Source organism: Dromiciops gliroides, chromosome 1 (assembly GCF_019393635.1).
Source record: "Dromiciops gliroides isolate mDroGli1 chromosome 1, mDroGli1.pri, whole genome shotgun sequence".
Taxonomy (NCBI): Eukaryota; Metazoa; Chordata; class Mammalia; order Microbiotheria; family Microbiotheriidae; genus Dromiciops; species Dromiciops gliroides.
Window position 1 is genome coordinate 178325053 of NC_057861.1, and position 16013 is coordinate 178341065.

The 16013-nt window shown below is 37.6% G+C and overlaps 1 protein-coding gene across 1 annotated transcript in view; it reads right to left on the reverse strand.

The window, feature by feature from the left end:
* The window catches only part of DTNBP1 (dystrobrevin binding protein 1), a 192859-nt gene that overhangs the window by 91711 nt on the left and 85135 nt on the right, over positions 1-16013 (reverse strand). Inside the window, exon 7 of the mRNA XM_043979355.1 lies at positions 6771-6793. Coding sequence (XP_043835290.1) covers positions 6771-6793 — 23 coding nt within the window. The remainder of the gene's footprint in view (positions 1-6770; positions 6794-16013) is intronic.

Genomic DNA, 16013 nt, shown 5'->3' on the forward strand with positions numbered 1-16013 from the left:
GGCACCCTCAGAGGAAGATGTCAACATCAGGGCCCCTATATCTAAAGCTTCTGAGAAAAATATGAATTGGTCTCAGGCCATAGAGGTGCTCAAAAAGGACTTTGAAGACAAAGTTAGAGAGGTAGAAGAAAAAATGGAAAGAGAAATGAGGGTGATGCAGGAAAGACATGAGAAAAAAGTCAACAGCTTAAAAAGTCAAATTGGCCAAATGGAAAAGGAGGTACAAAAGCTCTCTGATGAAAATAATTGCCTAAGAATTAGGATTGAACAAATGGAAGCCAGTGACTTTATGAGAAACCAAGACACAATAAAGCAAATCCAAATGAATAAAAAAAATAGAGGGCAATGTGAAATATCTTCTGGGAAAAACTGCTGACCTGGAAAATAGGTCCAGGAGAGAGAATTTGAAAATTATTGGTCTACCTGAAAACCATGATCAAGGAAAGAGCTTAGACATCATCTTCCAAGATATTCTCAGGGAAAATTGCCCTGAAATTCTAGAAGAAGCAGCTAAAATAGAAACTGAAAGAATCCACCGATCAGCTCCAGAAAGAGATCCCAAAAGGAAAACTCCTAGGAATATTATAGCCAAATTCCAGAGCTCTCAGGTCAAGGAGAAAAATATTGCAAAAGCTGCCAAAAAGAAAGAATTCAAGTACTGTGGAGCCCCAGTCAGGATAGCACAAGATCTAGCAGCTTCTACATTAAAGGACCAGAGGGCATGGAATATGATATTCCAGAGGTCAAAGGAAATGGGATTACAACCAAGAATCACCTACCCAGCAAAACTCAGTATAATCTTTCAGCAGAAAAAATGGGACTTTAATGAAAAAGAAGACGACTTTCAGATATTTGTGATGAAAAGACCTGAACTGAATGGCAAATTTGACTTTCAAATACAAGACCCTAGAGAACCATAAAAAAATTGGAGCTGGGGGACATACCTGGGATTGTACAGTGGGCAACTGTCTTGTGTCTGAGACCGGGTTTTGGCTGGGATCCCCCTGGGTCCAGGGGTGATGCTTTGTCCACTGTGTCACTTAGCTAGGTGATGACATCTTTAGGGTCAAATTGAGGGTGAAGGGAATGCACTGGGGGAGGGGAAAGGGCAGAGGTGAAATCCTACATGAAAGAAACAGGAAAAGGCTTATGGAGTGGGGGAAGAGATGGGAGATGAGCAGGGCAGTAAATGAATTTGACACTCATCAGAAAAGGCTCAATGACCTTAAACTCATTAGACCTGCCTCAAGGAGAGACTAACACACACACACACACACACACACACACACACACACACACACACACACACACACACACACACACACCCAACTGGGTGGAATAATCTATTTAATCTGGGCAATAAATAAACCTAACACTCATCAGAATTGGCTCAAAGACCTCAATCTCATTAGAATTGGCTCAAGGAGGGAATAATGCACACACTCAATTGGGTGGAGTAATCTCTCTAACCCAGCAGGAAAATAGGAGGGGAAGGGGATAAAGAGAGAGGGGCAAAAGAAGGAAGGGCAGATTGGGGGAGGGGACAGACAGAGGCAAATCCCTTTTTTTTTTTTTTTTTTGGTGGGGCAATGGGGGTTAAGCGACTTGCCCAGGGTCACACAGCTAGTAAGTGTCAAGCGGCTGAGGCCGGATTTGAACTCAGGTACTCCTGAATCCAGGGCCGGTGCTTTATCCACTGTGCTATCTAGCCGCCCTGCAAATCCCTTTTGAAGAGGGATAGGAAGAAAGAAGATGGATAATAGAATAAATATCATGGGCAAGGGAATAGGATGGACGGGAAACTGTTAACAATAGTAATCATGAAAAAGAGAAAAGGGGAAAAAATTGTACAAAAAATATTTATAGCAACTCTTGGTGGAGGCTAAGAATTGAGAATCAAGGGAACGTCCATCAATTGAGGAATGATGGAAAAAGCTGTGCTATATAATTGTAGTGGAATGGTCTTGTGCTACAGGAAATGACAAACAGGATGATCCCAGAAAAACCTGGAAAGACTAATAAACATCGATGTATAATGAAGTGAGCAGAGCTAGGAGGACATTGTGCATAGTGACAGCAGTATTGTTCAATGAGCAATTGTGAATGACTTAACTACTCTCAGTAATGCAACGATCCAAGATAATCCCAAGGAACTAATGGAGAAGCATACTATGCACCCCCATAGAAAGAACTGATAAAAGAACACTTGTGGATTGTACATATATAACCTGGTTGCAGTCTTGTGGAGGGGGGAGGAAGGGGAGTGAGAAAAATTTGGAACTCTAAATCTTATGAAAATGAATGTTGAAAACTACCCTTACATGGAACTTGAAAAAATAAAATAAATGTTTGTTGCAATAAATAAATAAATAAATATAGATTTAAAAGTAAAGAAAGAAAGGGTAAACCTGTGAGTGGGCTCTGGAACAGGGAAAGGGAAGAGGGGCAGGGGAGCAGATGCAGACTGTATCAAACCTAGAACACTAGTGCTGAGCATACATACTCTTCCCCTATCACTAGGTCAACTCAAGATGGTTATAAAGAGGAGGTTAAAAAAAACAACAAACAGGAGCAGTTAGGTGGCGCAGTGGATAGAGCACCGACCCTGGAGTCAGGAGGACCTGAGTTCAAATCCGGCCTCAGACACTAAACACTTACTAGCTGTGTGACCCTGGGCAAGTCACTTAACCCTAACTGTCTCACTAAACAAACAAACAAAACTGAAACCAACACAATGACCAATTACAATTCCAGACAACTCACAATAAAACATATTACCTACTTCCTTAAATAGAGGTGATGATCTCATGGTGAAGAATGATACATACACACAGAGATGGCCCTTTCAGGAATTTGTTTAACTATATATATTGATTACGAAGGTTTGCTCTTTTTCTCTGAGGGATAGAGGATATTGTGGGTAGGGGTAGGTGAATGGTTGGGTAGTGTGAGGGACAGAAGGCAGATTTTTGTCAATTGAAAAAAGGTTTTAAAATTTTTTTCTTTAAAGAGATGACAGACTGAATGCAATAAGAATAGAAGGGAAATTGTTCATTGGGGTGAGGGGAATCATTGCAGCAAGTTTCTCTGATAAAGGTCTCATTTCTAAGAAATATAAGTAACTAATTCAAATAAGTGCTATTCCCCACTTGATAAATGGTCAAAGGATATGAACAGACATTTTCTATGGAAAACCTATCAGGCTATCAAAAACCATGACAAAATACTCCATACCGAAAGATTAAAGCAACTCTGAGGTTCTACTTCATACCCATAAGATTGGCAAAGTTGACAAAAAAAGAAAATGACAATTATTGAAGAGGCTGTGAGAAAACAGGTACATTAATGCAATATTGATAGAATTGTGAATTGGTTCTGTCATTCTAGAATGGCACAATGGATAGAGTGCCAGTCCATAAGACAGGAAGACTCATCTTCCTGGGTTCAAATCTGGTCTCAGACACTTACTAGCTGTATGACCCTGGGCAAGTAACTTAACCCTCTTCGCCTTAGTTTACTCATTGGTAAAATGAATTGGAAAAGGAATTGGCAAATCACTCCAGTATCTGTGCAAAGAAAATTCCAGATGAGGTCACAAAGAGCTGAACATGGCTGAAAAATTTAACAACAATATGAACAACCCCAAGGTTACTAAATTATACATGTCCTCTGGTCCAGCAATATTACTATTAGGCACATACTTCCAAAGAGATCAAAGAAAGAAAAGGTCCTATATATACAAATATATTCATAACTGCTATTTTTGTAATGGCAAGGAATGGGAAATTAAGTAAGCACCCATCAAATAGAAAAGGGGTGAACAAATTATGGTAATGTAAATGTAATGGAACATCATTGCACCATAAGAAATAAGGAAAGGATGGTTTCACAGAAACATGCATATATTCACTGATACAGAGTGAGATGAGCAGAACTAGGATAACAATTTATACATTAATGTATATATTGTATTTGTATAATATATAACAATTTATACATTAGAAAGACAACTTTGAAAAACTTATGATCTCCGATATGACAAACCACATTTCTAGAAGACCAGTGATGATGCTATCTACCTCCTAATGGAGAAGTACAAAATGAGGCATGTATTTTAACATGGGCAATGTAGGAATTTATCTTGTTTGACTGCATATTTTTACAAGTTTTTTTCCCCTCCGCAATGGGGAAGGAAAATAAAAGCTAATTCATTGAAAAATTGAAATTAAAAAAAAACCCCAAACTCTGCACATTTGCCCTTTTCCAGTTGTGTGGCTCATCTACTGTTCTCCACAATCTAAGACCAAAAATAATAGGCCAGGAATCACATCTGCTGGGGTTCCCCCCCCAATATCTTGGGATGTAGTTCACTTGGGAACGGTGAGCTTAATTCATTGTGTAACGACTGGAATGATGCCACCTGCCGGAGACTTACTGTAGCAAAGCTCCGCCATGAGGAGAAGGCGTCTGAGGGCAAGACATTCGGCTCTTTGGCGTCAGGAAGTGATGTTTGCTTGTGGAAGGAAGAGGGGGCGAGGCTGGGTCTCTGGCTCTTTTTTTTTTATCAGGACTATGGTTGAGAGTGGAGCAAAAGATGCACTCTCCCTTTGATAGACAGATGAATCTAGGCCTTTCTCTACCAAATTCCTATCCTCCTTAATGAATGCTTAAAAGTCTAACTCTTGCTAAAGCTTATAATTTATCGGCGATCACTCATTAGATATTTTAGACAGACTAACTAAAATTTTAGCCCCTTGCAATTGAAAGCAATAGGTGCACTATTACTCTCTTCCTCACTTATTTAGGGTTTTAACTTTCTGTTAACCATTCTTATTCTATCATTCCAAAAATCAATGTTTGAAAGACAAAACAAGCAAAATAAAATGAAGTGATTCTATCTTCTGTATCTATTATCATCATCCCATCCGGCCTAAGAGGTGGTTTTATTCCTTTTTAAATTTTATTTTCTTCATTCCACTAACCAAAGTTAAAAAAAACACATAACAACAACAACTTTTATAGTATCCCTCAAAATTCCTTACCAACTCAGTTCCTTCTCTGGTTTGGTACTGACATAATTCCTATAATTACCTTGCTACTTTTAAAAATTCACCTTTTTTAGGTAATGGATCTTCTAAGTCAGAGTTCTTCATGAAGCCACATCCATCACTTTATTTTTGCAATTTAATGATAGGAGGCTTTATTTATTTATTTTACACAAAAGCTACTTCCAAACCCCGCTATAAAATACAAACGGGGGGGGGGGGGGAGGGGGGAAATTAAGATGACCAAATATTAACAGAAAGGAAATCTCCTCCATGCACCAGTGCCAATGGCCAGCTGCTAACAAGTGAAGGGCTAATACCCTGAACTGAACATCATCGTGAGCAATTGCAGCCTTGTCTGGCTTACTGATTCATTTGAGAAAATCACCAAGAAAGAATTTTGTGGGGTCCTTGACTGCTGGTGCTAATTGGACCTGGTGAATTCACCTCTGCTTTTCTTCATGTCTCCCATGGCCTAGCTCTGCTGGGAAGATTGGTATTGCTTACTCTGATGACTTTGCTGCTTTCTATATTTGCTGGATGGTGTGTGTTGGGTTTTTTTATAATGGGTTTAGTCCCCAGATAAAGAGAAGCTGATTTTAATATAAAAAAATGAGAAAAAGGAAGAAGGGAAAGAAGGATGGAGAGGAGGAAAGTAGGAAGTCTTTTAACTTTATCAGTATGGTACTAACACTGACTGTAGTATTTTAACTGAGTTTTTTTGCTTTCACATTTTGATTTTATTTGCATTAATACATCTTTTAAAAATGAATTTTTTTCAATTAAAAGTTATTTACTCTTTTTTTCACCTTCCCTTCTCCTGAACTTAAAAAAGAAAAGAAAAACAACCTGTCACCAATATGCAGAGTCAGGAAAAACAAATTTCTGTATCAGCTATGTCCAAATATATATCTCATTCTGTACCCTTGGTCCATTACCTCTGTCAGAAACTGGAAAGTAAAAAAACAGATTCCACTTTTTGTAAAGGTTGGAAACTACTATCCTAAGGTAATCCAAATTATTTCCAGTTTATAACAATTGGCAATCTAGGGAGACAGAGCCTTGGTACCAGCCACAGTTATTTGGCCTCTCTGAATCTTAACTTCTTCATCTAAAAGAGGAAGGAGTGAAATCAATGATCTCTACAATTCTTTCAAGTTCTTTTACATTGAACGTCCCAAGAGATTGCTGGCCTTAAAGCTAGAGGTCAACTTATATTTTCTTGGCCTATTATGCCTGAAATATTTATTGGTATTAACTACTACTTGGTACATGCGGGTACCTGAATACTATTAGTACCATAGCCATTGATCTTAAATTCAATATTATTAATTATTAATGTAAGTTTAACATATTTAACTTAAAGAAATATATCTTATCATGCTTGGGCAGCTAGGTGGTAGAGTGGATAGAACTCTGAGCCTGGATTCAGGAAGACTTGAGTTCAAATCTAGCTTCATACACTTTCTAGCTATGTAACCCTGGGCAAATCACTAAGCCTCTGTTTGTCTCAGTTTCCTCAGTTATAAAATGGTGACAGCAACTACATTTCATGGCTATTGTGAGGACCAAATGAGGTAATATTTGCAAAGAACTTGGCACAGAGCCTGACATATAGTAGGTGCTATATAAATGCTTATTTCCTCTTTCCTTCCCTTTCCCCTCTCAAGAAAAAAAATCAATTAAAACACAATTACTTTAAATTTAGAATTAAGCACAAATTACCTTTGAAAGCTTCAAGTTCCTTCCTGTTTAAAGAGAAAAACAAAATGATAAATTGTAAATAATCTATTCATAATTAAAAATCCTATTAAAAAATTTAAACAAAATTATTTTATAAAAACCCTTAATGTATTTTAACTTATTTATTTGTCATATATTCCCTAAAATAAAACACAGGTGGCCCAAATTATACTGAAGTTGCTATAATATTTTTTTCAATTAAATTATTAACAATAAGAATTTAAATGATGTCAGAATTAGCATAAAACATTATAATACGTATTTCAAAACCAGTTGAGTCAACTCATGTAAATGCCCTTATGGACAGATTAACACAATTTTCCCTCAACTATGACAAATTAAATATGAATTATCTAAATTCTTCACTTAAGAAGAATTAAGAACAAAACATTACCATTTTCCTTCCAAAACTGTAAATGCTTGTAAAAATAGTTTATATCTTTGGACTGAGTTCTCTAATTGAATCCTACTCTGAACCAAGTCAAGCCGCTGGGAATGCAACTGATTTGTTACTTTGTCAATGTCAATTAGGAATGCCACAATATAGCTTCCTAAGGAAGCAAACAGCTGGAGGAAATAGATGAACAAACAAAATGAAACATTATGAACTTCTTTGTCAAAAGCAAGACATATTTATAAGATCTGTCTTTCAGACCAATAACATATAATAATTTAATCCTATTTATTTATTTATAGTATTCTGAGAAGGGGTATATGTGTGTGTGTCTCTGTGTAATTCTTAATCTTATTTAAAATCTGTTAGTGTTTAGAGTTCTTAAATTATTTAATATGTAAAACTAATTACAAGACCTTCTGTGTTCCTAATTGAATGATTTCAATTAACAGCTGTTAATAAGACTAGACAAGTTGCCAAAAGACCAAAACAGATAATGTTCTACTACTAGCCAATCTGAAGATACTTGAAGGTCATAGTTCTCCTAAACCTTCATATTTCCAATAATTCCTATATTTCAATAACCAAGGAAAAAATACAAAAACTCTAATGCCAATAAGCAAAAAAGAAACTTTGTTGCTATTCAGCAGACAACAAAATATACTATTTTAAAGAAGTTAAGCAGATATATATCAAATGTGTCTAAAACCTATTCCCTACCCCATTAACATAATGAATGCTGAAATACCCAATACAATAGTGGTACATAAATGTGTTTCCTAAACCAGAAATAAGGGCACTACGGAAACACCTTGAAAAGATTTCCTTCTTTTTTGTCTCACTGTGATCCTAAAATGAGAAACCCCTATCACCTCTGCTCAAAAAGAGAAGGAAAAATATCAGCAGGAGTTACGGCACCTTTATTTCTTACTACAGGATAACAATTGTTAGCTACCTTAACGTGTTTTTTTTTTAAATGTGTTATGTCCAATAGAGATTAAGGTAATATACTCTTTCAAATAGCTAAAGCTCACAATTGTAACAATATTATATATCAAAAGAAAAAAAATCATCTCAAAAGGTATCATTTATACTAATTACTACATCGCCTTTTCATGGCCTCCATTTGGGTTACAGTGGTTCTTGTCATCATCCTTCTTTTCGATTTCCACTAATCAATAGGAAACTCCTGTATCAGGGGGGAAAAGTGGGCCCACAAAAAGCAAAGAAAACAACCTCCAAACTATCATCACCTAAACTCAGCTGTTCTCCCATTTCAAGGCATCAAGAGATTTCACTTCCGGCTTTAGGGAAAATAGTGACCATCTTTGACTTTCTACTTCTGTTAACAGGGAAGCTAGAGGTAGTAGTGGAATGGGAAAACTTCCTTTTAAGTAAAATTGGGTTTTTTAAATAGGATTTAAGAGTATCAGAATTGACAAAGTAGGACAACAAATCATTTTTATAGAAATTGAAACTGCAAACTTCAGAATTTTCAGAGTGGAAGAGATCTTATGTTAGGATATTAAAAACTATAGGAGAAGTGGGATGTAGCTGTCTAACTGCATATTTCACTGGAAATACCTAGATTGGAAGAAAAAAAGGGACCCGGAAACATAAATTTTCAGAAGTGAAAGGCCTTCAGAGGGTATCTCATCCAACTTAGAAAGAGGAACACGTCTTCTTTATTTCTTATAAATTATAATGATCCATCCTGTACTAGAATAACTTCTAATGAGAAGAGAATTAAAGGACTAACTCCTGAGGGAGCCCATTCTACTTTTGGTCAACCATATTTTAAGGCATATTTATTTTTATCAAATCAAAATCTGCCTCTCTACAACTTCCACCCATCATTCATAGCTGCTCTCTGGGGCCAAGTAGAACATGGAATGGGTGTTCTTTTACATGATAGATCTTCTAGTACTTGAAGAAAGGTTATCTTGTCTTTGCCTCACCCCAAAATGATCTCCAGACTAAATATAAACAGTACTTTCAACATATACTTGTATGGTGTTATTTCTAGTTGTTGTGTTTTTGTTATTTCCTTGGAATGTCATTATTTGAACATACTCCAGTTTATCAATGTCCTTTCGAAAATACAGAACCTGGAATTGAACACAAAACTCCAGATGTGGCCTGACCACATAGTACAGAAGGAAATACTACACATTTGACAATCTCATTAATTTCCTTGGACTTTCCTGTCACACTGTTGACTCATTAAGTTTATAGTTCTCTAAACACCCAGAAATACTAAAGCCCTGAATTAATTAAAGCCAGTGATAAAAGCTAAAGAACAACAAAGAAAAATGGCATTTTTTAAAACTGTTGGGTGCAAGAAGAAAATAAAATAAAAGACAGAGGCAACTCTTGGGGTGGAGGGGATGATAACAGAGGATAGGGAGAAGGCAGAACTACTAACTTTTTATTTTTAATTTTGGGGTTTTTTTTCCTACCAAGGAGAGTGGCAGAACAAAAGTGGTTAATGTGAATCTGGAGAGAACTAGCGACCACCTAGCTACCCTCAATAACTACCTGTTCTAGGTGAACTACATCCTCAGTTACTGAAAAAAGCCAGCAGATATGACTGCTGACTTCCTATGGATGAACTTTGAAATAATGATAACAATAATGGCTATTTGATTCTGTATGGATTGAAAAGTAATTTGCACATATTATCTCATTTGATCTTCACACTCTTTGTGAAGTAGGTACTATTTTATTCCCATTTTACAGAAGAAAGTGGTTAAGTGACTTGTCCGGAGTCACCCAGGTAGTAAGTCACTGAGGACTGGAACTCAAGTTTTCCTGCAAGTGAAGCACTCTATCCACCATGACACCAAGCTTTTCCAGGGAGGTGCCAAAGAACCAGAGAAGGGTAAATGTGCAGATTTTCAAAAACGGGATAAGGGTTATCTATGAGCTACAGGCTAATGAGCTTGACTTCTATTCCTCACAAAATTCAAGACCTTATTAAAGGTTGGGTTGTGAGCATTTAGGAGGGGAAACAGTAATCACTAAATACCTCATGGCTATATCAAAAACAGGTAATGCCACACTAACCTCATTTCTTTTTCTGACATGGAAACTCAAAGGAATACAACAGACCAGGGCAATGGAGCCCTTAAGGGTCTTCTGATAGAATTCAAAGGGTATATGAACTTGAGTGGAAAAAAATTACATCTTTATTTCAATATGTCTGGCTTCCTTTATAATCTTATTTTATTTTATGCATTTAAAAACATTATTTTGAAAAGGGGTCTATAGGTTGCATCAGACTACCAAAGGGATCTATGACACAAAAAAGATCAAGAACTCTTGCCATGAAAACTAATTATAGTAAAACATTTGATAGTTGCTTTATTAACAAGTTAGAAAGAAGTAGGTTAGATGGTTCATTTAGGTGGAATAAGAACAGGTAAATGACTGGACCCAAAAGACAGTCAAAAATGGGTTTATGTTATCTTGAAAGGAGGGGAGACCCCAAAGATCTAACTTTGTTCTGCATTTTTAATCAATGACTTGCATGAGACCAGGAGGGACAGCTAACACATTGAATGACAGTCAGGATTCAGCTAAATCTCCACAGGGTCAAATGATGGAATGTACAATCAGGTAAAGTTTAATTTCGGCTAAATGTAAAAGGCAACACGTGGGTTCAAAAGATAAACCTTGCAAGGAAAAGATTGGGGAGCCATAAATAAATCAGTTAGTGAACCGAACATTTGATATGAGTCAATAGTAAGACAGAGCAACCAAAAACAGAGGTGATCTTTGGCTACACTGAGAGGCACAGTATTCAGAATGAGGCAATTGATGACTCCACTTATCTTCCCTGGTCTGACTAAATTCAGAATCCAGTGTTTGATTCTGAATCCATGTTAAACAACAACAAGCTGCAGATTATCCAGAAAAAGCCAATCAGGATGGGCAGGGGACTGGAGGTTATGCTGCTATTACTTGATGGAATTGAGAGAATTTTTAGAGTAGAGAAGAGAAGATTTAGGCAGGTAACAAGAAAATTGCTTTTAAGTATTCGCATGGCTGTTTTACAAAATAAGATTAGAGTTCTGCTTGGCTTCCATAGCCAATGGAAAGAACTAGAAGCAATAGGTGGAAGATGAAGAAAGGAAGATCTGGGCTCAATATAAAGTCCATCTTTCTAGCAATAAGAGTTGTTTGAAGTAGAAAGAGCCTTTCTGGAAGGTGGTTGGTTCCTTCTGATGAGAGGTTTTAAAACGAAGCTGAATGACTACTTTTTGTAAATTGTAACAAGGATTCTAGGTCAGATAGAGAAAGGTCTAAGTACCCTCTCAGGTCCTTTCAAACAAATTCCATTATTCACTGAAATTTCATCTTGTTAGATTTGGCTCACCAAGCTAACCTACTAAAATTTTTTTAGACCATGATTCTAACATCTCATCTGTTTCTTTGATCCACTGCCACCAGTCATTTGCTCACTGAGGGCCACCTCTATCCATATTCCCTACAAAAGGAAATACCTGAATTTAATTTTAATGGATGAAACCAAACTCCACTTCCAATTTTGTTTATTCACAGCATTTTCCATATTCCTTTCTCTACTTACCAGTGTTGTTTATCTAGTAACATTGATAAGAAAAGCAGCCTGGAAAACTATAATAGGAGTATTATAATTTATTATTTTAAAATTAATTGAAATCTCATCTGCATACAGCATAATTTCCTTCAGGAGCAGCCTGACTTCTTTCAGGCTCTTGGTCTGAAGGTCATTGCTAATTTGCACGACAATACAAATATACATGGATTTTGTCCCTAAAGAACTTTAATAAAAAATAAAGAGATTCTGCCTCAAATTCTTATGTGAGTGTGTATATATATATATATATATATATATACACATACATACACACATATATATGCCATCTTGATAACACAGGAATCAATTATAATTCAGTTATATAACTAAGTTGTAACCACTTACTTTCACTTCTCACTTGTAAATAGAATAACTTTTCTGTATAATAAAACTTAAAAGGATTCAATAGTGGTATTGCAAAGAACTTTGCCATGCTTGATTAGAAAGCACAGATTTCCCTAGTCCTTATAAACACACTCAGTTTTCAATTTTTCAAGATAATTTACAGTTTGCAGATTATTCATGCTCTTGCTTGTCTTTATTTGCCTTTCTATACAATAATTTGTCCATTCCCATGGTTTTATTATATCCACCAGAAGACTATATAAGGACTCAAAGGCATGAAAATCAAATGAATTAAAAATTATTATTTCTTTTATGTCTTTTGAAGGGATAGTGAGAAAGAAGGTGGTTATCATTGGTTCCCTTCTCACCCGTCAGACTGATATTCTTGTTTTCCAAAGAATCTTCATCTAGGTCTTGCTCTTCCACTCCACGGCAGGTGTCCTAGGCTAGGACTCTTGTCCTGGGCCCTCTCCTCTTTCCTCTCTATAATCTCTCTTTTGGTGATCTCATCAGCTCCCATGGGTTCAATCTTTTTTTTTTCTTCCAATATTTGTTTTTATAAGATTTTGAATTCCAAATTTTTCTCCCTCCCTTCCTTCCTTGCCCCTCCCCAAGATAGAAAGCAATCTGACATAGGTTATATATGTATAATCATATTAAATATATTATCACAATAGTCATATTGTGAAATAAGAATCAGAACAAAAAGGAAAAATCTCAAAAAACAAAAAAAAGTAGAAATAGTATGGTTCAATCTGCAGTCATATTCCACAGTTCTTTTTTCTGGATGTAGAGAGTATTTTCTTTCTTTTTTCCCCCTTCCTTCCTTCCTTCCTTCCTTCCTTCCTTCCTTCCTTCCTTCCTTCCTTCCTTCCTTCCTTCCTTCCTTCCTTCCTTCCTTCCTTCCTTCCTTCCTTCCTTCCTTCCTTCCTTCCTTTCTTTCTTTTTTTTTGGTGAGGCAATTGGGGTTAAGCTACTTGCCCAGGGTCACACAGCTAGTAAGTGTTAAGTATCTGAGGCCGGATTTGAACTCAGGTCTTCCTGACTCCAGAGCCGGTGCTCTATCCACTGCGCCGCCTAGCTGCCCCCGAGAGTATTTTCTATCATGAGTCCTTTGGAACTTTCTGGAACCACTGCATTTCTGAGAAGAGCTATGTCTATCACAGTTGATCATCACACAATGTTGCTGTTACTGTATACAATGTTCTCCTGGTTCTGCTCACTTCACTCAGCATCAGTTCACTTAAGACTGTTCATCATTTCTTATAGCATAATAGTATTCCATTACATTCATATATCACAACTTTTTAGTCATTCCCCAGTTGATGGGCATCCCCTCAATTTCCAATTCTTTGCCACCACAGAGAGAGCTGCTATAAATATTTTTTGTACATGTGGGCACTTTTCTTTTTTATGATCTCTTTAGGATACAGACCTAGTAGTGGTATTACTGGGTCGAAGGGTATGCACAGCCTCATAGCCCTATGGGCATAGTTCCAGACTGCTCTCCAGAATGGTTGGATCAGTTCACAACTCCACCAACAATGCATTAGTGTTCCAATTTTTCTACATCTTCCCCAACATTTATTATTTTCTTTTTTTGTCATGGGTTCAATCTTGATCAAGATGACTGCAAAATCTACATATTCGGCCCCAACTTCCCTCCTGAGCTCTAATCACATATCATCAACTACTTGCCTACTAAATAAGAGGGAAAACATCATAAAATGAAAAGGACACTGGACTTATAGCCAAGAAAACCTGGGTTTAAATCCCACCTCAAGACATTTAACTATCTGTGTGACCCTGAACAAGTCACTTAACTTCTCTGTGTTTCAGTTGCCTCATCTGGAAAGTGACAGGATTGGATATGATGATATGTAAGGTCCCCTTCTAGCTCTAAATCAATGAGCCTGTGAAAATCACCTCAGTGTCCTATAGGAACCTCACACACCAAACAGAATTCATTATCTTTCCCCCTAAATCTATCCCTCCTCCTCACTTTCCTATTTCTGTCAAGGCCATCACTATTCTTCCATTCACCCAAAATCAGAACTTCTGAGTCATCCTCAACTTTTCATTCTCCCTTTCCTCTTATAGATCCAAACAACTGTCAAATCAATTCCACCTCCTTAACATCTCTTGAATCACTTGCCTCTTCTCTGCTCACAAGACAACCATCTAGTCCTGTTCCCTATCCCTGCTCTCCAAGACTATTATAGTTGACTCCTAATTGGTCTCTCTATATTTAGTTTCTCTCTTTTCCAATCTATCCCCCACGCAACTTCCAAATGGCTATCCCTGAAACACAGATCTTATTGTTATTTTCCACTCTAAGAAATAAAATGGCCAAATTGCAAAGGTATTTTATAGGCTAAATATAGGCATTCATACCTAATTTAAAAGTAATGGAGAGTGGGGCAGCCAGGTGGTGCAGTGCATAAAGCACCGGCCCTGGATTCATGAAGACCTGAGTTCAAATCCAGCCTCAGACACTTACACTTACTAGCTGTGTGACCATGGACAAGTCATTTAACCCTCATTGGCTTGCCAAAAAAACCTCCAAAACAAACAAAAAAGTCATTAATGGTGTGCCAAAGCAGAGACTAGCTATTGATCTTCTTTGTATCTCTAGTGTTTAGTACTGCCTGAAACATAGAAGGGGCTTAATAAATGCTTATTGATTTGACTCAAGAAGTTGAAAAGCTATTTCTCCTCCACCCAAGAGGAATAGTTCCCCATTGCTCATAGGTTCAAACTCTTTAATTTAGCATTTAAAGCCATTCACAATTTGGCTCTGTATGATCTTTCAAGGCTGAGCCAAGATGGTGGAGGAAAGGCATTAAGAGCTCAGAGCTCCTGACACAATTACTCAAAAAAGCTCCAAACATAGCCGTATGACAACCCCTGGAGCAGCAGAACCCACAAAAAGATGGGCTGAGATTATTTTTCCAGTCAAAGATGGCTTAGAAGTTCAGCAGGATGGGGTGCTGGGCTGGGAATGGAGTCCAATCTTGTGATTGTGGGGTCAAAGATCAAGCCCCAGGCATGCTGTGCCAGAGAAACTTACCCCTGAGCCCCAGAATCAGCTGCAGCATCAGTGTCTTCTGGAACTAAGCTCACGGTCTGGTGAGAGGGCTGAATGGCTGGCTCGGGGAGGGGGGAGGAGGGGGGATACAGGGGTGTTTGTGGGAGCTGAGGAGGAATTCAGTAGTCCTACCCCAGGAGGGAACCAGGAAGAAACCTTGAATGGTGGGAGGCCCAGGTGGGGGAGGGGCACAGGCTTGTCAGAGCTAACAACCACAGCAAACAAAATTTTGTTGCCTGGTTAATTAGCAAGTTAGCCTGGGGTTATCTATGGATCAGAGGACAGGCCAGGCAAATAAAGAACTGGTCCTTCTTTAAATCATAACACCTGGAACCCCCTGAAGCTTGAGACAGTGTAGCTTGGAAGCAGGGCCCCACTGTAAGAAGGAGTTAAAAGTCATCCATGGCTTTTCTTTTTTTTTTTTTTTTTTCTTCGGCAGGGCAATGAGGGTTAAGTGACTTGCCCAGTGTCACACAGCTAGTAAGTGTCAAGTGTCTGAGGCCGGAGTTGAACTCAAGTCCTCCTGAATCCAGGGCCGGTGCTTTATCCACTGAGCCATCTAGCTCCTCAGAAGCTAAAAATCAAGTAAAAGACAGGCAACATGAGCAGGCAGAGAAAGTTGTGAACCATAGAAAGTTTCTTTAGCAACAAGGAAGATTATGGTGCACCCTCAGAAGAGGATAGCAATGTCAGGGCTCCTACATCTAAAGCTTCCAAGAAAAATATGAATTGGTCTCAAACCACAGAGGTACTCAAAAAAGACTTTGAAGATAAAGT